Raw genomic sequence first — 23,694 nt, 5'->3', positions numbered from 1 at the left:
TTATAAGGCGCATCATCAATGAATGGGTCCATTTTCATACATAAGGCGCACTGGTTTATTATTAAGATGCATTAAGCGAAACAAAATAGTCACAAGTCAAGCTTTAATCAACTCATTAACAATAACTCAACATTGTTCGGTTTAACACAAAAAATACAGAACAATACACTCTTTCAGTTCAGTATGTTGAAGCACAGTACAGGTACATATCACTCTGCGAGGCACCTGACTACGGTAGCATTAAAGCACCTAAAATCCATCAAGCAGTGCAGCTTCATAGTTTACCAAAATTGTACTTAAGCATTTTGACATTCATTTCATACATAAGGCGCACCTGATTATAAGGCGCACTGTCGATTTTTGAGAAAATTAAAGGATTTTAAGTGCGCCTTATAGTCCGAAAAATACGGTACTCCAATAAGGGAAGTGTTAATGTTTTGGGCCATGCACATTCTATGAAAAGCAGGCCATTGTACAACTTTTTTCTATACTCCCTAAAAGCAAAAAGCATTGCAAACTATTGCCAAAAAAAAAAAAAACACATTTGTAAAACAGATCTTTTACCTAACCAAGTAAATGATGTGGTCAGTTTAGCTGGAACATGAGTGCCAAGGTTTACTGGTTTACCAATGAGATGTGTAAAATGTGGGAGGAAAAAAATAAATGCAATGAAATAATTGCCGCCTTTAAATTTCTTGTTATATCAAAGATAATACAAGATATTTCAATGATTGGTTATCCAAATTTTAGCAGTATTTCAGCTCTTTATGCACAGTGTAGTCCAGTTTTGTAATATTTTTGCTCTTTTGCGTAGGACTCAATGTAAAAACAAACCTTCCTTTCTGTACATTTGCATATATAAACTGTCAGAATTTTGTTTTCTGAAATACTATATCTGTTGATAAATATAATTGTGACTCACTTCCTGTTGTGTGTTGGACTACAGGATCCATTCTCCTCCTGACCGCGTGTCTTCGCTCTGCAGTGAATGAGCTCTGCGTTGTTGGTGCGCCTGTATTCGTGTATTTACGGTAGTCCTTTTCTGCGGTCACAGTCTGTTGTGAACTTCATAGAAACACCGACACTTAACGACTAGTGCTGCCCGTTCATCCTCTGCGTCAGTTGCTCTCATTTCTTTCTCACTGGAGGCTCAGCTCGTGTTTTGTGTGTGTTTTTTTTTAACGATGATCTTTCCTCTCGTGTCCGTCAGTCCGTCACTGACCGGCTTTAGTCTCTCTGAGCTGCAGGGATAAGACTTTTATTTAGAGGCTCTTATATAAGCAGGTGGACCGTCTGTAGGACGCAGGCCTCCATTGGGATCCAACGTGATTTCTTCTTCTTATTCTGTCTTTAGGAGACATTTATCGTCCGTGTTCATGCCAGATCTGCAGCGCTTTAGTTTTCCTTACCATAGCATGAATCCATTGTTGGGGGGCACCGCGCAGCTCCACCAGCTCCCCCCGCAGAGCCCGGCCCAGCCTGGACACCCGGACTCCCCCTCTGGGCTTCTTCCACATCCCGGCTTCGTCGACCCGGACTCTGCGTCCTTTGTGCTGGGGGAGCAGTCCGGGCCTGGGCCTGATCAGATCTTCTCCACCTTCCTCCACCACCACCACAGCAGCCCCAACAGCATCCACCCCCTCCATCCCCGCGCAGTGCCGCATCCACCCGCCGCCATGGCGCTCAGAAACGACCTGGGATCCAACATCAGCGTCCTGAAAACCCTCAATCTGCGTTTCCGCTGCTTTTTGGCCAAAGTGCACGAACTGGAGCGAAGGAACAAGGTTCTGGAGAAGCAGCTGCAACAGGCGCTGGATGCGAACCAGGGCTGTCAGGGAGGATGCTGCAGCAAGGACCAGGCCTCACAGACACACACCCAGGAGGCAGGGGTGCAGACCAGCTCAGGGCTCAAGCCTGGATCCCTGCCCTTCCACAACACCAACAACTCGGCCAGGAGACCCACCACCCTGCTCACAGCTCCTCCACCCTCAGCCTGTCCTCCTGAAACCTCCTTTTCATCCTCCTCCTCCTCCTCATCATCCCACCCAGCCATCACCATCAGCCTGTCCTCTCCCAGTGTGGACTCTCCTGGATCTGGTGCCAAACATTTCCAAAACAGCCCCTCCACTTCCACCTCTACTTCCACCTCCACCCAACCTGCATCCCGGTTCCTCCCTGGTACCATCTGGTCCTACAACCACAGCCGCAGGTTTGGCCCCCATGGTGCTGCTGAGCGTCTAACCAGCCCAGGGGTGTCCTGGATGCACCCTGATGGGGTGGGGGTCCAGATCGACACCATCACCCCAGAGATCAGGGCCCTCTATAATTTCCTGGCCAAGGTGAAGAGGGAGAGAGATGAATACAAACGCAGGTAAATGAAGCAGTGACAGTCATTCAGGGTTGGAGTCAATTACAATTGTAATTGTAATTGGAAAAATCTGTTGCTGTTGTAATCATAAATTAAATAGTAATTGAGTTCAGATAATTGACTTTGAAATTGTAATTGGCATGAACCAGGGTTGGGTTCAAATACATTTTTCTGTTCCAATTACATTTTCAATTATCCATGTTCAATTACAGTTCAGTTTTTATTACATTGACCAGCATTTTCCCCAATTACAATTAAATTATGATAATTGTTGTATCCCCTGGAAGTCAGTTCCAATTATGTTCGCAATTACTGAAGTTCAATTACAATTACCGAGTCTCAAATAAATTACCCAATAAAAACTTCCTCTTGTGCCTTACAATAAAAATACAAAATACACAAAAAACATTAGCTGCCATCTAATTTGTTTTTCATGCCGAGTTTTGCATTAAATTATAATTGACAGATTTTATAGAATTTTTATGCCAATTACAATTACATAGTTAATTATCTGAACTCAATTACAATTCAATTATGATTGCAACGGCAACAGATTTTTACAATCACAATAATAATTGTAATTAATTATCAATTACACAATGAGAATCAAAATTGATCCCAACCCTGGCATGAAAATTCTATAAGAATTGTCATTTACTATTTAATTAAATGCAACTTTGGGGAACCTCATTACAGTTCTATAGCTTACACATAGTTAACAGTTATTAAAATGTGTTTCATATCAACAGTTCTCTTGAGGATCATTTTATTATTTCAAAAAAAAAAAAAAATGAAATTAAGGGGCCTACTGACACTAAAAAGGCTCAGACGCGCACACCGAAAATATTGATACCGATATTTTCATGGATAAGGAAGTCTAACGAGGTAACCAAGATATAAAAAGCAAATTGGATGATAGATAATATTATCTAGTGTATTTTATATCTGATTTAAGACATGGTTCAAAACTGACCCATTATCATAAGAGAGCTAACACATAGCAAACACAAGAGGAAGATTAAGTTTTATAGGGTTATTTATTAGAGGAGAATAGATAGGAAAATAAATTAGTTGATAAATATTTGTTATGAGTGTATTTTACAGCTGAATTAGGACCCGTTATCATAAGAGATGCTAACAGAAAGCTAACACTCGAGGAAGGATAACTTTTATTACGGTATTTATTTCAGGCTCAGTAATTGTGATTAATTGTAATTGAACTTTAGTAATTGAGAACATACTTTTAATTGACTTTCAGGTAAAAATATTCGTTGCAATTTTAAAATATTCCGCTCACTCTGATCATAGTTAAGTTGTACTTGAACATGGATAATTGAAGACGGATTTGTAAGTGAAAAATGTAATTGACCCAAACCCTGCTTAAGTTACACCCCTCACAGTCTGTGCCTGTGTTATTGTGGAGTCCTGTTTTCCTCCTGAATGTGTCTGATGCTCCACTGTGGAGAACTCAGCTGAGCTGGAAAAAGAACATAGAAAAACAGCTGCAGACCAGTTGTCTCCAGCAGGAATGCAAAGTCAGCGAAAAGCCTCTCCATCCATCCCCTTGGCCTTGTTTTCACTTCAGGCTGTAACCACAGAAGCAGGTGCTGCAGCTACAAATATATACACAGAAATATTAACACGTCAGGAGCTAAATTAAAAGAAGAATGAAGGTCATGGCTCAGCAGCAGCGTGCAACGCTCAGACTGTGAGTCATGTTTGACTCAACACGCACCATTGCACTGTTTAAGTCAGGCATAGAGTTTATATGATGAGAAAAATACAGAAACAGGGTTTCCATGCCATGTAGTTACTGGAATAGTTTAGTAGACTTACAAAACACACGTCTGTTCAGTATATGGGAAAAAAGGTATACATTTCAACAAATCAAGCACAAAAATAATAATTTACGTAAATAAAAACAGATTAATTGAAAACTTTGTTTCTGATTTTCACATTGAAGACTTTTCAGATATTTTATAATAGCACATAGACCAGGGGTGTTAGTTCAGGGGCCAAATACGGAGGAGCTTGATCTCAAGGGGGCCACAGATTTTATGCGGGAAAATTAGTAATTTCAACATTGTGTCTAGTTTGGACTTCTACGTATACATAAAATTGAGCATCGCATTAGTTCAGGCAGGCACGGAAGTCAAGCTAGTCCAACACCTTTACCTGTCAGTAGCTGTTAACAACTGACACCATCCATCCCCTAATCAGTTAATCATCCAGCTGATCATGTTATTTGCTTCCCATTGGTTAGAGTTGGTCTCAGCGCTTCATTTAAACCACGGCAACAAGCCTACTTCGGCACGCTTCGTCTGCTAACGCCTCGCAACCCACCCCCTCCCCTGCTTCTCTTCTTCTATCTAATTAAACACTGTCTTTTGTTGCCATCTAAACGTCTGTGCTTTTGTTCCAGGGGGCTCTGCTGACCACTCTCTCTGCTTATGCCTCTCCATGTAGCTCATGGAAAAGCGAATGGGTGCTTCCTTCGCTTCGGGCTTTCCATATAGCTAAAGGGCAGAGAGGTCCCAGAACAGAGCCTTACCGCCAAATATAAAATGCATGCTAAATAATACATTTCTTTGATTTTGTGACCAATTTCTATTTAATTAAGGGAAGTATTATTTAATAATTTGAAGAAAATTGAAGGATTTTGTTATAAATTTCATTTTTTTCAACAGTTTAACATTAAAAATGACTGCAATCATGCGATATAAGCACCAGAAAAACAAAAACAATAAGTTTAACTAGCATAATGATTCATGTTTTCTTTCATTTTTGCTTTCTCCTGCGGACCAAATATAATAATAATAATAATTTTAATTGGAAAAATGGGTTAAGTGTCATTGTCAATTATTTAATGACAAACTGTACACATTAGCTTTGAATACTAGCAGCAGAACACATGGATGAGTGAAAAATAGCATGATATGGTACCTTTGATATCTGTTTAGACTCATATTGTATCTATCACTAGGGAAGTGTTATCAGGATTTATGATATAAGTCACCATCCCTCACTCACCAAGCAGCAGAGCAATGCAGTGGCCTATGACGTAATACCGGTGATTCATCCAAGAACACGCACTTATTTTGTGTGTTACTAATCTCTGAGCTGAGAAAAAATAAATGTGGCTCTACATTAACAGCCAATGCAGGTGGATTTCAGCAGGTTACACATTCACAGACTGAACTTATAGATGAAACATTCATGAACATTTAACAGTCAGCAAATCTAATATTAGAATCCATTTCATTTATGTGCATCAATCTCACCTCTGCATTCAGTCAAGCACCTGCACTGATACCTAGAGATTAAAAAGTAGATCAAGGGTTGTTCAACGTGTTGCATCTCCAACTAGTGACGTCTGTGCTTCTGTTTGATCTGAGCTGAGTGCTCATCACTAGGCATCATCATTGAATTCCTCTCAGATTGTGTTTGTTTGAGCAGCCATGCGTTCTTCAGTGGACCGCAGCCGCAGTATAGTGGAGTCTTTGTGACTCTGTTGGAGGATCAGACAGAGACTTTCTTTGTAAATGGAAACATAAGGAGAGCTGGTTTACTGTCCGCTCTACTGAGAAGGTTTAGTCCAGGTGTGTGATGTGCTGCTGGGTGTTGAAAATCCTCATATGTCGCTGTCAGATTGAGCAAAAACAGAGAGTCAAAGTCATCTAGGTCAGTGTTTCTCAAATAGGGGTATGTGTATCCATGGGGTATGCAATGGCACGGCAGGGGGTACTCGAGACAGACAATATTACCAGCAATTCACAAAACGACAAAAAACATGCAAAATACGAAAAAAATATACTGAATAATAAAAAGAACAGACAAACAACAACAAAATACATGAAATGACACCAAAAACACACACACTAAGGACGTATGCTACGAAGCTAGATAATTATATCCTGGATTTATCTACATTAGCGGACTTCATCTAACCAAACATTCCCTGTCAGAGAGGAGCTGTCCTACAAAGGTCGATAACAACACGCTAATTTAAGCCAAGTGATTTCAGCCTGCTACATGCGCGTTCCCATAAAAGGGGTGGAGATTGCAGTGTCTGACCAATCACTACAATGGAGAAACCTGGCAGAATGACCTTTTTTACAATGGAGGAACAGCTTATGATCTTGAACAAATATAATGTATTAAAAACCATGATGACAGTGAAGAGCAACAGTGTTAGTGCAGCACACGCTAGGGGGGATTGGTTAGGAGGCGGAGCTTTTATACTTGCTCAGATCTGACCCACTTCATAACCTGGTTCCGACCAGTTTAGGTGTTGTTTAAGTTCAAAATCATGAATAATTAAAATCCATAATTCAGATAAAAAAACAGCACTGTTGTCACAGAAAAGGCAGGAATGAAAGAACACCATTAGATGATAAACGCACAGCGCTCTGATCAGTTAAACTTTATTACAGCACACACGTGTTTCTATTCAGGTAGACCTCTATTTATCACACACACTGGGATGAGAGCACATTGTTTCACTGTGGTATGTTCCTGCTGATGCTGTCAGTCTCACTATCTCACCCATCCGCTCATACGGAGACACAAGCTTCATCAGCTGACTGTTGGTCAGTCCATCAGATATAAATCTATATCTTTCCTAAAGGCTGTCATCAGTAAATGAAAGGATTGCATTTATCCATCATTAATCTTTCTTCCCTAAACGCAGCTGTCAGATCTGCACCAACCAGGATCTTCTAACAATGGGCGGGTCGTTTTCTAAGAGAACTGATTGGTCAGGCTAAAATCCTAGCCAGAACAAAACCTGGTCCTGATCAGGTTAGTCGTTCAGCCTAAGTTACCATGGTTATTTGGCTTTGTAAGACGTTAGCAAGCTTCGTAGGACAGCACACACTGATTAAATCCTGGAAGTTAGTGCGATAAGACGTAATCTAGCTTTGTAGCATACCCCCTAAGAGAGAAAGATACTTACTTAACATTACCAGCAACATACAAAATGACAACAAACACACACTAAATAAGAGGAAACACAAGATCACTACAAAATACACAAAACAACAGAGAAACATTCAAATCGACATAAGAAACAACCAAACGACACCAAAAACATACACAGTGAAAGTGAAATAATACCAACAACACACAAATACACACAAAATAAGAGAAAAATATACTGTATACTAAAAAGAACAGACAAACACAAACAAAATACACCAAATGACACCAAAAACACACAAAATGACACAAAAAAACAGACAAAATGATGATAGAATTTACCGGTATTTAGATTAGAACTTGAACTGAAAATGCAAAGGTCAGCCTTGGTCCCATATAAGGAGGGCGATGACTGTAAATGATAAAAACTATAGAAAAAAATAAATACTGTTTCATTCCTCTTATTTACAAAATAAGATTCTTTAAGAAGTGTGCTATCACGCATTCATTACGTCATTATTTTCTATAGTGGTTTTCACACAGAATTCTGAGCAAAATGTTGTTGTCGGACATAAAGGGGTACTCGCATTCAAAAGTCAGAGAAAGAAGGTTCTTGAGAAGCACTGATCTAGGTTGCTGTCTTTTACATGTTTTTTTTTTTTTGTTTTTATCGCAATATTGTATTTGTGAATGTATCCTTTATATTACTAACACCAATGAAAAGGGAAGCTCATGGGGCTTATGAATTTTCAACTTTCCATTTCTAACCCGTGTCTTAGCTCAAGGACGTTTCTTTTATCCTTCAATCCCCCTTTCATCCTGTTTATCTCTACCTCTCCACTGCTCAGTCAGCCCTTCACATTCTCCACCTCAAAACTTCCCTTCTCTGTAAACGTGACACAGTCCCAGACATTTCCTCTCTCGTTTCATGTCGCTCCTCTCCTCTGCTCTGCTGCGCAGCACCCTTCCTATCACCTCTTTCAACCCATATCTGCAATGCACCATCATTGGGAGCTGTGACTGCTGTACGTGGGCTCGACCTGCAGGAGGAGGCACGCCTCACTTTTGTGCACGCTCTCCTCCTGCTAATCACACACAAGCCTCCACACAGACAGTATCAACTCCTTGACTCATGACTCAGTTCTTTTGTGATTTATTAGTCCCTTACGGTGGGTTTGTGTCGCAGCGTTTTGCATTTTCAGCAGCATTTCTCTGTGAGTCTCTAGACTGCAGGGGTTGAATTTCCTCTGGGCTTGAAGCCACACATCTGTGCATTGGCTCTTAAGTGTATTAAAGGTGTAATTCATGAGCAATTGGTTTGAATGCACACAAAACATCAGACAGGAAGGAGTTTATAATTTCATTTTAGATCTACAAGCCTTCAGTTAGACTGAAAACTTGTGTATTGAGAAATCATTTTTTTTTTTTTGTCAATGAGCATTTTTTTGTTTGTTTTGGAGTTATGTCACAGGTTTATTTACATTATGTTCGATTTAGTTAATTAAGGCTGTCCAGCGTTTAATGATTTATTGTTGAAAAATGACTGCCGACCCAAGTGAAACGTCCCACTCACCCTGATTACAAATCAAATGCCTTTACACAAGCTGGACTTTTAAAACGGTGTGTTTCAGTTCCCTAAATGCCCAGTTTGCACTCTTTTCTCTCTGTGATTGCTGCTGCTCCAGTAAGAAGAGCAGATGCAGCTTTAGCACACACTGCTGATGATGCTGGATGTTTGTGATGTCACTCACATGCTGATATTTTTACATCTTTATTTGCTGAGCAATGATGCATGCACATATGGCGTTGCAAAATTACATGACTAAGAGTACACTAAGAGTAAAACATCTAGTAGGTTCTTGCACATTTTTCACACTTTTATGAAATAAAGATGTCAAACTAAGCAAAGAGACAAGATTAAAGTCAATTTAAAAGGTATGTTTTAAGGATTATAGGGGCTGTGTTGGCATGATGGTTAAAGAAGTGAACTTAAGTTGTAAACGGACAGTGGCAGGTGAATTTGAGCCTACTGTGCATGAACGTGTTCGATTGGTAAGGGTTTTGTAAACATACACTTGAAAATTCTTGCTAAACACATTCTTAATGTTAATTTAAAAAAAAAAAAAAAAAAACGTTTTGGCATCATGGTAGATGTTTGGAAAATATCTGAATTTTATCTCAATGACAGATTTAAATTTTTTTTTTTTTTTTTTTTTTTCTACAGCATTTTGAATTTTGCTCTCATTTGTACAATTGGAGTCGATGCAAAAACAAAAAAAAACCCATCAGTTTCTCACTTATGGAGCCAGTAAATCATTGCCAGAAACAAATAACCAACATCTTCATGCTGTCTATGTGCAATTTGTTTATTTTCAGTTTGTTGTCTTAATAACTGCACTTTTTCTTTTTTTTTACATCCATTTGAAATCTGCCTTTAAACGCTAACAGCTGCTATTTTTTTTAGTCTAAAATTTGATCAGATTTGAACCGCCTCTGATGAACTACATATTATCTTATCTGTGTGCTGTTTAGATGGGAAGAGGAATATACGATGAGGATGGACCTGCAGCAGAAGATTGCAGACCTACAAGAGGTAACATATTTGTTGTTATGGAGCTGTGTGGTTCATGCTGGTTCATTCATCATATAATGCAGGCAAAGCAGATCCACACATCACTCATTGATACAGTGTAGCATTTAGTAAAAACTGTGGCGGCATCCCAAAACATGTGTAAGGGTGTGTGCATGTAATTTATCCATCTAATGTGACCAAACGTTAACTCATTAATGTGTAGCCATACTTCAAACATAGCATGACCGTACCTTCTGTTAAACTTTAACTCCTGAACACGAGACAATATTTCACACTAAGGGTACCTCACTCTAAAAGCCAATCCTGTGGTAACCATTAGGAAAACACTTGTGCTCAAATGAAAAGGACACATTGGGTAATTCGAAAACCAGAGACAAACACCAGGGAGCTTTCAAGCAGAAACACAACAATGTGGTGATCAGCTGTGGGACAGGAGGGCTCGTCTTCTGATTTAGACATTTGGAGTTTGTTACCCTGTGTGAGACACTGAACCCTCAGGCTCCCAATGTTCATTTTTAAAATGCTTTACTCACTGAGCCAAAACCCTTAAATACAAGCAAAAACAATGCTACTGTTGTACAACTGTACAATTTTATTATTTTATATTTGATATTCTTTATTGCGCTTGTTTTATGTTTGCTTCACTGCATTTTAAAGTTGCACTGAAATCTATATTCTATTGTGTAAGTCACAAAATGAACATTCAGATGTTATCAATGAACAAGGTGGTCCGCTCTGCAAAAAGGACTGTGAGCTGTGAGCTGCTCTTTATGATTGCAGTAAATCAATGACTCTTCTGGTACTGGACACCCTGGTAAAGCCATGTTTCAGCTCCTTCCCTCCGGTGGAAGATATCGTTGGTTCTTCCCACAAGCTGTTATCAGGCTGAACAAAGCACTTTGAAGGCTGTTCTTGCACTTTTATTGTTGTATTGTTTTAAGTAGGCTATATGTGTGTTTTTATCACCTCACGTCAGAGTGTCGAATGTTTCCCTTTGAACTTCTACTGTGTTCATTTATTTTGTCTATTTTGGTGTTTGTTGTTGCTGTCTCTGGTGCATACTGGTGTATTTTTTCACAAATATTCCAATGTGGTTTCTTTGAACTTTTTCAACTTTTCAGCTTGAACTTGAACTTGAAAAGATGTCTGATTCCTATTTTGAGCTTTACATTTCTCTTTTTAAAGAAATATAAATAAAAAGCAGTAGGGGTGGGAACCTCTGGGTACCTCACGATACGATACAAAGCTCACAATAACGATTATCTCATAATATAACGATACTGCGCATATCGATATATTGGTCAGAAATCAATCTGCGATAATCTATGACATAACAAGAAAAAAAAAGTTTAAGTGAAAAAAATAAAATTTTTATTTCATATCTTTGAATGACAATAAATTTAAAAAGTGTCCTATGAACTGTGACAATATTTGAGTGCAACATTTGTGCAAATAAGTGTCAACATACCAATGTAAACGAATAAGTATCTCTAATAGTGCTTTCTGTAAACAAAAAATAGGTTCTTTCTTACCAGTGACATCATTATAGTGCAATATTCCAGTAAACAATATATTGGTTCCTTCAACAAACAGTGACAACATTTCTGTGAAGACGTACCTGCACATTTTAGTGAAAAAGCAGAAAAGGTTTCGAAAAAAAAAGAAAAAAAAAAACATCTTTTTGGTTCAGTGAGCAAAGCGTTTATAAAATAAGTTCACGCTATCACGAAACACCTGTAACAGTATTGTTGTGTTCTACAAAGATTCACTTCCCTGCTAATGTTTTAGGCTGAGAAGTTGCTCCTTACCTGGATCACAAACCAAAGAAGTCGTTAGGTTAATCATATCACGACAGCAGTGATCCTTCTTTATTGATGAGTTGATGAAAAACTGATCACAATCAAAAATGCAGTTGGATTAAAGAAGCTGAGCTGAGCAAACAGCGCCACAGAAACCACAGGAAAGCACAGCACCATTCAAAGCACAAAACATCCTTCCCATTATTCCCGCACGTATTAATAAGTCATCAGGGAGAAGATGAAGAAGGCCATGATGCAGTTAAATGCTTTGTGAGCGCTGATGGTGATGTTTGTTTGCCCAGAAAAGCTTTTATTCTTTTGATGACCTCTGCTTGCATAATGTAGCCGGTGCTTTCCGGTAAAAGCAGAGCTGTGGCACCATGTGAGTGTGTGTTTGGGATTTATGCTTACATGTGCGTGTGTGTGTGTGTGTGTGTTTAATACATGCAGGATCTGCAGGAGAGTGAAGGCTGTCAGGATGAGTTGGCCCTCAGAGTTCAGCAGCTGAAGGCAGAGCTGGTTCTCTTCAAAGGCCTCATGAGTAATGTGAGCTGAGAATGATTTCAATTACACTCAATATGTTGTTTGTTTCCCTTTGTCTTTTATCTTAATGACATGGCATGAGCGTGACACACGCTGTCTGCAAAGACAATGACGTCACCATTTCTGTTTTTTTCTGTAGAACTTGTCTGAGTTGGACAGTAAAATCCAGGAGAAAGCCATGAAGGTGGACATGGACATCTGCCGTAGGATCGACATCACCGCTCGTCTTTGTGATGTAGCCCAGCAGAGGAATTGTGAAGATGTGATCCAGATGTATCAGGTACCGTCTGATCTGTGTTTTCTTCAGTTTTTATGTTTGAGCTTCACAGACTGAGCGCCGTGAAAATATTACTGCAGGTACCGAGCAACCAATCGTCTCTGAACTGCCGTCGCAAGCACACGCCGCTGTCCTATAACAGCAGTGAGTGTGAAGAGCCTGCCAGCGTCTCTGAGAGCGATGGGGGCGTGGCCAAGGAAGAGGAGCAGTGTGGCTCATCGGCCAATCAGATCAATGAGGAGATGCAGAGGATGCTGAGCCATTTGTGAGTGCCCTGACTTTGATGATTATTAAAGAGTCCTTGAGCCTGGCTACGTACTTAATACTTTCAGTTTGTGTGTGTGTGTGTGTGTGCATGTGTGTGTGTGTGTATGTGTGCGCGTGTGTGTGCACGTGTATGTGTGTGTGCGTCTCAGGCGTGAATGTGAGTTTGAGGATGACTGTGACAGTCTGGCCTGGGAGGAAACAGAGGAGACACTTCTGCTTTGGGAGGACTTCCCAGGATGCACTCTGCCTCCAGATCCCGCGCACCCACCAGGAGAGGTCGGTCACACCCACACAAGTCAAAAATCAACCTAACGTCCATGTTTTTGACCAGTTCATGCAAACCTTTCTGTCAGAAGTAACTCTCTTCTAATAGTGTGTGAATGGTGGCAGATGATAAGTGCTACTTCATTCCACTTTTTTCTTTTTCTCCTACTTGTATTTTCATCTGTTTTTATCTTGTTCTGTACAGTGTCCTTGGGTGACCTGAAAGACACTTTTAAATTGAATGTATTATTATTATTACACCCTTTTGAGTAGTGTATATATATAAATATATATCATGTCATTCATTGGCCATGTAGGCTACAAATAGAAAAATGTATGAACACATACTACTAAAGCTTCTTCTGTTTGTTTTTAAATTGCTCAAAATAAATAAATAAATCAATTAAATAATAAAAAAATTAAAAAAACTGACTTTCTCGAAACTTTTAAAACATACTTGTTCCAAGAGAACATGCAAACTCCACACACATAATATAGGGGCCAATAGTGTCCTGTGAACTTTTCCTCCTTAAAATGATATCACTGACTGAGTGCTGGAATAAATTCATGTGTTCACGCACATTAAAAATATGAAGTAAGTAGCTATTTATTTGATTTGTTTTATTTTAGTCTTTTTTTAATCTCAGCTGGTTTTCTCTCAGTCACTGTAGCTCAAGTCATCTTGTCACACAAAGTCATTTGTAACATGATATTAAGAGCCTGTTTAATAAATAACATGGTTATTTATTATCTTAAAATGCTTGCGTCGTAATGAGCAGATGGCTTTTTTTTTCCTGTCAGTTTAGTTGTGATTGTTGTTTTCTTTACATTTTTTTTTTCCATTTGTCACAAGAGGATCGGTTTCATAGTTGATATTTAATAGTTCAAAAACGCTCTGATGTTCTGAGTGAAGATGAAATTGAAGATTTCTTGGTCCATCTTGAATCCCGTCTGATGACCTTCTGTTGTCTCTGTTAGAGAGAGAAGGCATTTCAGGACAAAACACTGAGCACACACACGCACGCACGCGCACGCACACACACGTTTGTTGAACGGATGGGAACATAACACCATCTATCTTCATCAGATTTTTACTTTTGTTTCTAAAAAATTGTGCAGCTGTTTCATGATATCAGAAGCTGCACATAGAACTGTGAGCTCTTGTATTTTATTACTCATTACTTAGTCTCAATGACTTTTATTTTTTCAGCAGGAGGACTGTCTGGAGAAAGTTATCAATGACACTGAATGTCTATTCAAGTCCCGGGAGAAGGAGTACCAGGAGACCATTGATCAGATCGAGGTGAGACTCACATATGGTTCATGTTTTCATGCTCGTAATCCACTTTTCAGTTGTTATGGACATGCTAGCAGTCTTACATCTTTCATAATGAAGTTTATTCGATTAATTATAAAACTGCAACATGTTTAATTTTGCAGAATATTAGGAGTTATGGCATCCTGTGTAACTCGTGCAAAGTTACGCAGGAGTAAATACAGTTGCAGTCACTGCTCATATGGAATGAATTCAATGATTTAATGAATTTGTTGAGTGATATTTATGTTTATTCCACAGCTGGAATTGGCCACAGCCAAAAGCGACATGAACCGCCATCTGCACGAGTACATGGAGATGTGCTCGATGAAGAGAGGCCTTGATGTTCAGATGGAGACCTGCAGGAGACTCATCACACAGAGTGGAGAGAAGTACCTGACCTCACACACAAATCTATAAACCACGTGTCAAACTCAAGGCACGGGGGCCAAATCCGGCTCTTAAGTTTAGACCATTTAATGTGGCACTCAGGAGAAAGTAAAAAAAGACAGTAAAATCATGAATTATTGTGTTAATTACCAAATAATTCAGTTGTAAATATATTACCCTTTCTAAATACACGAATTCAATGAAACTCCACAATAATTGGAGGATCGCAATTTTCCCATGCTTTTATTACATGACTGCAGTTATTTTAAATCTCAAATTGTTCAAATGACTCAATTTTCCTGAAATTATTTCTCATAATTTTCAAAATTAAATAAAGATTAGTCACAAAATCAATGAAATTAACAGAGAGAATCCTACAATGACTGATATCTGTCAGTTATTGCTTGGGTATTGTCAACGCCTTACATACTTTATATATTATTTTTACGTGGAAGTGAAAACTTGGGGACATTAATGTTGAAATTGCTGGTTTTCCTGCCTAAAATCTTTATATTTGAACTAAAATGAGTTTGTCTCACCTGCTATAAACCCTTTTTTTTTGGCAAATGACATATTTATTCCTTCTTTTTTCATAATTTCATAAAAGACACTAAACAAAATATGTGATCTAAAAACCAATATGAAGCCAAAGATGAAAAAGTAACCTGTATCTGTATCTCCTTGTGTTTCTCTCAGTAACTCTGCTTCGTCTGCGTCCTCTGAGGACAACGATAGAGACAACGACAAATCTTCAGCATCTTCTTCCTCGTCCAGTTCTGCCAAATCTTGACACCCCCTCACTTCAGCTTGAAAGGATGCCCTGGTCATGTGACCTCATCTACATTGAGCTACAGTATCACACCAACACAATACACACCCAACCCTGTGGCTCTATTGTGTTTACATAATGTAAGCATCCATATTAGTTACATAATTACTGAATAGTGTGATCCAGGCAAGTCAGTCTGAGAGGAAAAGTTTTCATTCAAACAGGAACTATCAGAGGCTGAAGAACTTTCAGTAGTTGCAAAACAGACGATGACTGGAAAGTGACAAACTCTTTTATCATTAAGGCCATGAGCGTGTCAGAAACTCTAATTTAGGAAGTCCACATACCATAAATTATCAGCACTTTTAGAGTTGTATATTAGTGTTCACATAAGGTTTAATATGATGTCATATCTCAGCGTTTTACTGCCATGCAGTCGTGTTCATCGTTTCCTTTACATCTGTATATTAGAAACACATCTGGCTCTAAAGAGAATAATGCAGCCATGTAAAAAAAAGATTAAAAATACTGTGTGTGCTTTGATAGGAATATTATTAAACAGTGGCTTTTTTTGTTCAAGCTGTGAATGAAACATCAGCAGTAAAAACACTCTGAGACTGAGTGAATAACACTGATTATCTCCTTAGAGGGGTTCCTTCCTGTTTGTGGGTGGGCTACACGGTCACAGAGGACAGTTGTTCTCAAAGTTGATGTTAGAAATATGAAAAATAAGAATAAGGGGGAAGTTTGACAAGAGTTGAATGTGAGGAGAGACAACAGTGTCAGAATCTCTCCAAAACTGGAGCTGTTTATTGGCTAGCTTGAGTTTTATAAATACAAGTTGGGAATGATAACAGCCCATGTGGTCTAAACCAACCAATCACTGAGTGCTTCAAGGCTTTTAATCTTGTGGCCTAATAACATGTCTTCAGATCTTTCCTGAAATCTGGTGACAAACCTCCATTTTCCTGCACAATAGCAATTATGCTTGACCCACAGTGATGTTGCATGTAAATTGCATTCATTTGTAAAATAACTCATAGCCCTGCCCACTGAGAACTAATTGGTGCTCCTTTTGATGTCCGCATCTAATACAGGACTTCAAATGGCAGAAAACCTGATTGAATCAAACATTTTAAGAAGAATATAGGCACTCAAAGTTGGTTTTATTCCCTGGGCTCAGCTGATAAACAGCAGAAAAGGATGTTTTCTGTGTTATCACAGGCATGAAATCCTGTTCCCGAATAGCATACTGTTTCTTGGATGTTGCAGAGTCGTATAAGAGTTATTTTATGAAGAATATGTTATATTGAGTGGGTTTGGCGTGTGTGCAGAGGTGCATGGTTTAGCAGAGTTTCTGCAAGAAAAAGCAACAAGATGGCCATAGAATAATCAGCCACTCTGTGCCAAATACAAGATGAATGTTGTCTTATTGTAGATAAGGAGAAATGTAAAACTGCAGAGGGGATTTCCCAAGGTGCTTGATGTAAATAAGTCTACATATTTTTTAGCCTGTTTGAGAGAACACTGAGACAAAGAGCAATGCAAAACTGTACAAAGAAGCAGAAACATGTCAACATATAAATGTATCATTACATCATCTTTATCTTGTACATGATGATCGTACAGGATCATACTTTGTTCTACTTGGTTTCTTTTTCTTTCAGTCCAATTTGAGTCCAAATATAAACTTAAACTTGCACTCACAGAAAGATTCTTGCGACCATAAAGGCATGTCTGTCTCTGTGTGTCAGCCACAAAACAAAGCCTGCTTTTCCTGATCAATCAGCTGGAATTGACAGCAATCACCCCCGCAAAAATCTAGAGCCGACATTCTCAACTGATAGATCAGGGCCAGACAGTGAGTCAGCCAACTGTTTCCAGTGGGTCCTGTTTCCAAGTATAGGTAGAAGAGTGAAGAGTGAAGCTTGTTGTCATGTGACACTGCCTCAGTGATCTGCTCCATTGTAAAAGTGGCGGACCCAAACAGAAAAGTGTTGAGTGCTTGAGACTTTTAAAAGATAACTAAACTCCAGGTTTTGGTTGACGCGTCAAATGATTTTAGGTTTAGTTATTCTTTAAAGAGTGACTAAACCCCAAAACCTATAAAAACAAATGTATTTGGTATGAAGTGGTGTTGATCCTACTCCAACTCTTGACATTTTAGTCAAAGTATTTCAAATTGGCATGTTTTGTGTATAAGGGTGCATTCACACCGATGGACCGTTGGTCTTGTTTGCTCCAATATTCCGCCTCGTTTGGGTGGTGTGAACTCAAGAGCAATTGTTTAGTCGGTCTCTGAGCTTTTCCATCGAAGCTAAGAGTGATTAGGAGCGCCGTGAACACAGTCGCTCTCAGAGCTAACTAAAAACAGGAAGTATCAGCAATGAGGTAGAACGCACAGGGTTGTACTGTAGGCGGTCAGTAGAACCGGCGACGGCACAAAACAGGGCTTTAAAACCACCAAAAGCATGGCAATTTGTTACTGCGCCATTGTTTAATGTTGTGAAAGAACAAATGGAGGAACCAGGAGTTTCTGTGCACTCTTAAGCGCATGCTTTCATCCATTTTAGAATGTTGTGAAAGAACAAATGGAGACTTTAGTTTTTCTGCCAAGAGAAGTCTCTACTCCAGTAATGGCCCCTTCTAGCTTTTAGCTCATGTAACTGCAGCAGAGGCTGTTTGGAGCGGATCAGAAGGTCCGCTCCGAACGCAAACCGAGCCAAAGCAAGGTGATGAAATTTTCACCTGTCCTCCACCCATTCGGACCGAATCTACGACTAAACCGGTGTGAAAGCACCCTATATATAAGAGTGACTGCTATCTATGAGTTGAAACCCAACAATTACAATTGAATATTGATATTGGCTGAGAATAGTGGTTTGTGATGTTTTGGTGTCTTCTTACATCACAAACCATCACTGTTGCCCCCCCTATAAAAGCAACTGTAGATGCTGCAGTCTATGAGAAATTGGTTGAATTGAGAGAATTGTGTATAGAGAGGTATAGTGAGTACTGAGGAGGTGGTTAGCATAGCAGTGTGTTCTTTGGAAATTTTATCATTTAAACTGGGCGTGTCTTAACTACTGCAGGAGCCCTGCCCGTAAAGACATTCTTTGAATTTCCAGCCTAGACGCCTGATTACTCTTTCCTGGTATGTGTGTTTCCTTGTGTGTTGGAGTTATTGTTTGTAAAGGGTGCGTTTTTGCAACACACACACACACACACACACACACTCACATACACATACACATTCTTCGCGTGTGTCTTCTTATTTAGTGTACCTGGTTAGGAATTGAACAAGTCACATTTAGAAACAAGACGATTGAGATTCAAACGCTTTGCAGAAAGGCTGTGCAGTGGCTTTGATGTAACATGTATAAAGTGCATATAGCTGTGAATATACTCATTAAAAAAAAAAAAAAAGTCAATTGTATGAAGCCGTAGACTTGAAATTAAAGCTTTCAACTGAAACGGCTCTTTTAGATTATGAAGCGAAGGACGAATGTTCCGGTGTTTACAGGAGAGAAAAGCTTCCCTCACTGTGTTTGATTTGAGTTCGTGTCACATCAGAGTCCAAAAACAATCCTGAAGAGAGCTTTAAGTGTGACTATGCAGCATCAAAACAAGCTAAGCTTCACCGCAGAGTTTCTGTGTGTTGTGTCGAGAGAGATTGACTCAATAAAGATGCAACTGAACAAAAAAAATGGGTTTGTGGAGTGTTTTTTGTACAAAAAAAACAACTTCAATCAGAGAAATCTGCAACAAAACAGACCGTAATGACATCTATTGTTTTTAAAGTGCCCTCCCAAACAACAACCTGACATACGTGAGTGTTTGAAGCATGTTATGCAAAGACAAGTGTTGATGTTTTAAGTAGATTTTATTTTGAAAAAATGCAAAAATAATTCCAAACAATCAATACCTTAATGTAAATAAAAAAAAAAGAGTGAATAATACTAGTTTATACACATTCCCATCATAGGGCTTCACACTTTAATGTTCAATGAGCACCACGGATATCAAACAGCTTTACTTCCAGGAAGCAGTTGGCCTCGCTCCATAGTTATTAATGGGTTCTTTCTGTCACCAAAGGCTGTTTGTTCATATTCATATTAATGAAGGAAACATTTTCATTAGCTCTTCAATTAATTAGTCAAACTTCCTTGAATTTAAGTACTTCAAGTTCCATCCGTATCTCATCGGGGTATTGACTTTCCTCACACACTTCCTGGACTGGCCAGGACATTTCCTCTGCCTCCTTAGACGGAGCTTGTGGCACAGGTTTCTCAACATGAAAAATGCCTAAACAACAAGAAGAAATGATCAAATTTGGTGATTATGAAGACAGTGACTTGTGTATTTGCTTCCTTAAAACCCACTAACCATGACTGCCTCTTATCCAGTGCAGACAGGGCTTTATTTTGGTTGCGACAAACACAATAATTCCTCCACATAGCATCGCAGGTATCACCAGGAACCAAACCATGTCTGTGGATTGTGGCAGACAAGATTTCGATTTAAACACTTAAAAAAAATAAAGTTGTAAGATAGTGGTTCCCAATCTTTTTTGTCCCGTGTACCCCCTTTGCATTTTTGTCAAATTATGTGTACCCCCTCTTCATGTCTTAAGTACCCTCTCCCTAATTTCATATGCTTTATCGTTTGTGGAACATTGGGCTCTTTGAACATTGGTTCCCTAAGACTTTAAAACAATGAGTGTAATTTAAAAGTGGATTTTTTTTTTTTTTTAAAACAAATATCAATCTAACTTTTACATGATGAATTCAATAGTAAGTAAATATGGTCTCCTTTGTAAAATGTAATTTTTGTCTCCTATTGTCAGAAGTGTGATAAATGGCCTTGATCCTGTTTCAATAAATTACAAGAATTAATAGTATTTTTTTTCAGCAATTTTACTGTTAGTTTGTGGTGAATTTGTAATAATAATAAAAAAAAAAACTGGGAACATTTTCCAATTCTGTTTTTTAAATGAATTGGTAAATCTTTCCACGTACCCCCTGCAATGTGCTCCTGTACACCTAGGGGTACACGTACCCCTGTTTGGGAACCACTGTTGTAGGATATTACCTTGACCTCCACCGATTGGTTCTGACTCTGATGAAAAGGCTGAAGGTAAACAATAAAGAAAACAAATGTTAACAGAAAGACAGGAAGAAAAAGTTTAGCAGACAGTCAGTGAACCACTCTGCACATATTAAATCAATCTAAATTAACTTTTTAGATTTTTAGAACAATTACGAGCTATAGACAGAAACTCTTCAATGAATCAAAGGTCACTGATAAACGAATTACCATCAATATGAGGCTTTCATAACCTCACAATTTCACATAAACCAAACCCAAACAGCAGGAATCTAATCAGTGAGTAAGCAACAGCATTCCTGAACTTAGACACCAATAATGTTATTACTATAAAGCTGAGTCAGAGCAATAACGTGTCACTAACCATGCACTAATAGAGTTTGTATTTCCTCATAGTTGAGTCATCCTTACATCTTCCCCTTATGTTCATCAAACTATCAACCCATTGATTTTATTGGCTCATATTGATCCTTGTCACAGGGTTCAGGAACTGTCTCCACCCCACAGCAAAACAAATTATTTCTACTTTTATGTGTAAATATATACACAAACTGGAGCTTATATGAACTATTTTCAACTGTCTGAAATTAAACCACTGTCCTGCATTTTTTTTCTGTAGTAATCCTGATGTTACATACTTCATAAGGTACAGTATATGATCTGTGTTTTACCTGTGGTGGATGGAGGGGGGGTACTACTTGGTATCTTCACACACACTGTGCACGGCTGATCTTTGCACCGGTATCCTGCTTCACAGCCACACACCGTGTTTTCAGTAACACTGCAGTTTTTCTTAAGTTCCATGTTTGCTGAGAAGGAAAAATATAAAGTCATTGTATGAGAAGCATCAGCATGAATCATCCACATTCTCTTTCTGTTTATGTTACGCGTTCGCCAAACGAGTGCCTTTAAGAAGGTGTAACGAGGAAGTGAAAAAAGAAGTGAGTCACAAATTATTAATTCTCACAACTTTTTTTACTGTGGTGAATCAAAAATGTTCTTAATGGCTTACTGTGATCTAATGTCAAACATAAGCTACTAAATGACCAACAGCTACTATCATTATGAATGAAATGAAATTAAATGAAATGAAATTGAATTAAATTTGAACAAGTTAAAAGGAAAGATTATATTATATATATATATGTAAAAACTCTTTGCAGCTTGTATGTTTGACTGCGAAAAAAAAAGTCAAATCCACAAAAAAAAAAAAAGTCAGATAAGAATCAACAAACAAGACTCACTTTCATGTTTACTTCAGTAGTAGAAAATGTGGTTTAACAGAAGATGTTTTCATTCCCACCTCCAGCTTTAGACCTGAGTAATAACACACGTGACACATCCTGTGTGTGATAGTCACTTTTTCCAATTTACATCTCATTTTAGTGTTTCAAACTATGATCCAGATATTCATGTTGTTACTTTTTTAATGTGAGCCTTTAGCTTCAAAACAGAAAGCCATCATACAGTATGTCTGAGCTGGTTCACAGACGGTTGTCATCTCCTCGTGATGCATATATTTGGAAATTCCCTGACATAGGAAGCTTTAATAACTCAATGCCTACAGATAGAGATGAGTAGCTACTCACAGGCAGTTTCAACACACACACACAGGAACAGAGGGCTACCACAAAATTTCACAAGACTGCTGGTCTTGACATGGATTTACAAACAAATCTGCTTCTGCCAGCATATTTATCTGATACACAGAGGTTCTATTTGTATATTGGTGAAGAGAACTGGGCTGTAGTTTGCATTATAACCCATTCAATAACACACATACATGCAACACAGGATTCTCAGATTTTAAAATCCCTGTATCCGGCTGAAGTTGAAATACAAAAAAAAAAAGAAAGAAAAAGTAATGTATATTTGAATGAAATCATACATTTTAACTTCCCTGTGTGTATATATCCTCCAACCTGACTAAAGGCTTTCACTTTACTCACGGTTACTGCAGGTGTCACAGACATCACAATGTGTCTTCACATTGTAGGTTTCCATATAGCGACCCCCGTTGCAATCTTCACACTCATTGTGGCAGGAGTAATCTGGGTCCTGGGTCATGAAAGTACCTAAAACACACCAATTTACTTAGCGAAATGAAAAAAACAGTTCATCTGTCATTGGCTTTACCTGGTGCACACTTGGCACAGCATTTTTTAGAGTTCTCAAACGGCCAGGCGTATTGTTCCTCGCCGCACTGAAGTGAGAGCACAGGGGAGAGTAACAACAGGCAGCACAGCAAAAAGAAAGACACATGAAAGAGCAGCTGCATCTGAAAGGATGAGAAGAAGAGGAGGGTGTATAAAGATGAGCAGAGAGGAAAATGAACGAGTTAATAAAACTAGGGTGTAGATCCAGCAGAAAAGTTCCAGAGAAAAATAACTTAACTTAATTAGAGCCTATGAAAATGGTAAATTTTTTTAGGTTTTTAGACTTACCATGAACCAGGAAGTAAGAGATGAGATGGGATGTCACCTGAGACAGTATTACTCTATAACTGGGGCACAGCCTGTGTGTTGAGGTCTATTTGTGAAATGTCAATGATGAGTAATTTGAAAACCTGACCGGTACTTTTCGTAACCTCAACAGGGGCCCCCCCACTGCTCATTATAAAGCCTATTATTTTGCATATCTTAACTTGGATTTTATCGGTTATTAGTAAAAAAAAAACAAAAACATTTGTTTACATTATACTTTAGTTCACTTTACCCATTGCTGACATCATGTTGACAGACATTTCATTGTGAATTTAATGTTTGGCAAATCCAGACAGGTGAGCTGTTTATAAAAACAAGACTTTTTCCATTTATTTTCATAGAAAATGAAATTTTTTATATACATTTTATAAATGGTACATTTTGTCTGCCAATCATACATCAATCATACATATTTTCATACCTGAATATTTTGCAAACAGGTAGTTTTATTATTTTTTTTATTTCTTTTTAATCAATTATTAGTTTACTATAATTTCTATTTGTGTGTATTTTGGTTGATGTTGTCATGTATTATGGTTATTGTGTTTTATTTTGGTTATATTTTCTTTTCTGTGTGAATGTTGTTTGTACATCTTATCTAAT

The 23,694-nt window shown here is 38.5% G+C and overlaps 2 protein-coding genes across 4 annotated transcripts; one reads left to right on the top strand and one right to left on the bottom strand.

Moving 5' to 3' along the window:
- Positions 1 to 1,064: 1,064 nt before the first annotated feature.
- Positions 1,065 to 19,090, top strand: iffo1b (intermediate filament family orphan 1b). 2 transcript variants are annotated; one of them, XM_028469769.1, is made up of 9 exons: positions 1,065 to 2,371; positions 9,818 to 9,878; positions 12,128 to 12,223; positions 12,360 to 12,500; positions 12,578 to 12,762; positions 12,914 to 13,040; positions 14,242 to 14,331; positions 14,605 to 14,735; positions 15,430 to 19,090. In XM_028469769.1, the coding sequence occupies exons 1-9, from the start codon at positions 1,377 to 1,379 to the stop codon at positions 15,521 to 15,523; spliced, it is 1,920 nt and encodes a 639-aa protein (XP_028325570.1). In that variant the 5' UTR covers positions 1,065 to 1,376; the 3' UTR covers positions 15,524 to 19,090. The 2 variants fall into 2 exon arrangements, with proteins under 2 accessions (XP_028325570.1, XP_028325569.1); XM_028469768.1 differs by having other exon boundaries at positions 14,239 to 14,331.
- A 276-nt stretch (positions 19,091 to 19,366) lies between these two features.
- On the bottom strand, positions 19,367 to 23,104 carry LOC114477490 (CD27 antigen). 2 transcript variants are annotated; one of them, XM_028469821.1, is made up of 7 exons: positions 23,053 to 23,104; positions 22,745 to 22,886; positions 22,558 to 22,683; positions 21,280 to 21,417; positions 20,594 to 20,632; positions 19,889 to 19,993; positions 19,367 to 19,807 (listed from the first exon to the last, which is right to left on the bottom strand). In XM_028469821.1, the coding sequence occupies exons 1-7, from the start codon at positions 23,053 to 23,055 to the stop codon at positions 19,659 to 19,661; spliced, it is 702 nt and encodes a 233-aa protein (XP_028325622.1). In that variant the 5' UTR covers positions 23,056 to 23,104; the 3' UTR covers positions 19,367 to 19,658. The 2 variants fall into 2 exon arrangements, with proteins under 2 accessions (XP_028325622.1, XP_028325623.1); XM_028469822.1 differs by having other exon boundaries at positions 19,676 to 19,807; positions 20,521 to 20,632.
- Positions 23,105 to 23,694: the final 590 nt, after the last annotated feature.

This window comes from Gouania willdenowi, chromosome 16, assembly GCF_900634775.1.
Source record: "Gouania willdenowi chromosome 16, fGouWil2.1, whole genome shotgun sequence".
Classification (NCBI taxonomy): domain Eukaryota; kingdom Metazoa; phylum Chordata; class Actinopteri; order Blenniiformes; family Gobiesocidae; genus Gouania; species Gouania willdenowi.
This window is presented reverse-complemented; position numbering and strand designations above follow the sequence as displayed.

Bases quoted from the DNA above. Each gene is read 5' to 3' on its own strand.
- LOC114477490 (XM_028469821.1), bottom strand. The intron at 22,684-22,744 runs GTAAAGCCAATG...GGTGTGTTTTAG, and splicing joins CTGTGCCAAGTGTGCACCAG to GTACTTTCATGACCCAGGAC. The intron at 19,808-19,888 runs GTTAGTGGGTTT...CTTGTTGTTTAG, and splicing joins CTGGATAAGAGGCAGTCATG to GCATTTTTCATGTTGAGAAA.
- iffo1b (XM_028469768.1), top strand. From the start codon at position 1,377: ATGCCAGATCTGCAGCGCTTTAGTTTTCCTTACCATAGCATGAATCCA. The intron at 2,372-9,817 runs GTAAATGAAGCA...TGTGCTGTTTAG, and splicing joins AGAGATGAATACAAACGCAG to ATGGGAAGAGGAATATACGA. The intron at 12,763-12,913 runs GTGAGTGCCCTG...TGTGCGTCTCAG, and splicing joins CAGAGGATGCTGAGCCATTT to GCGTGAATGTGAGTTTGAGG.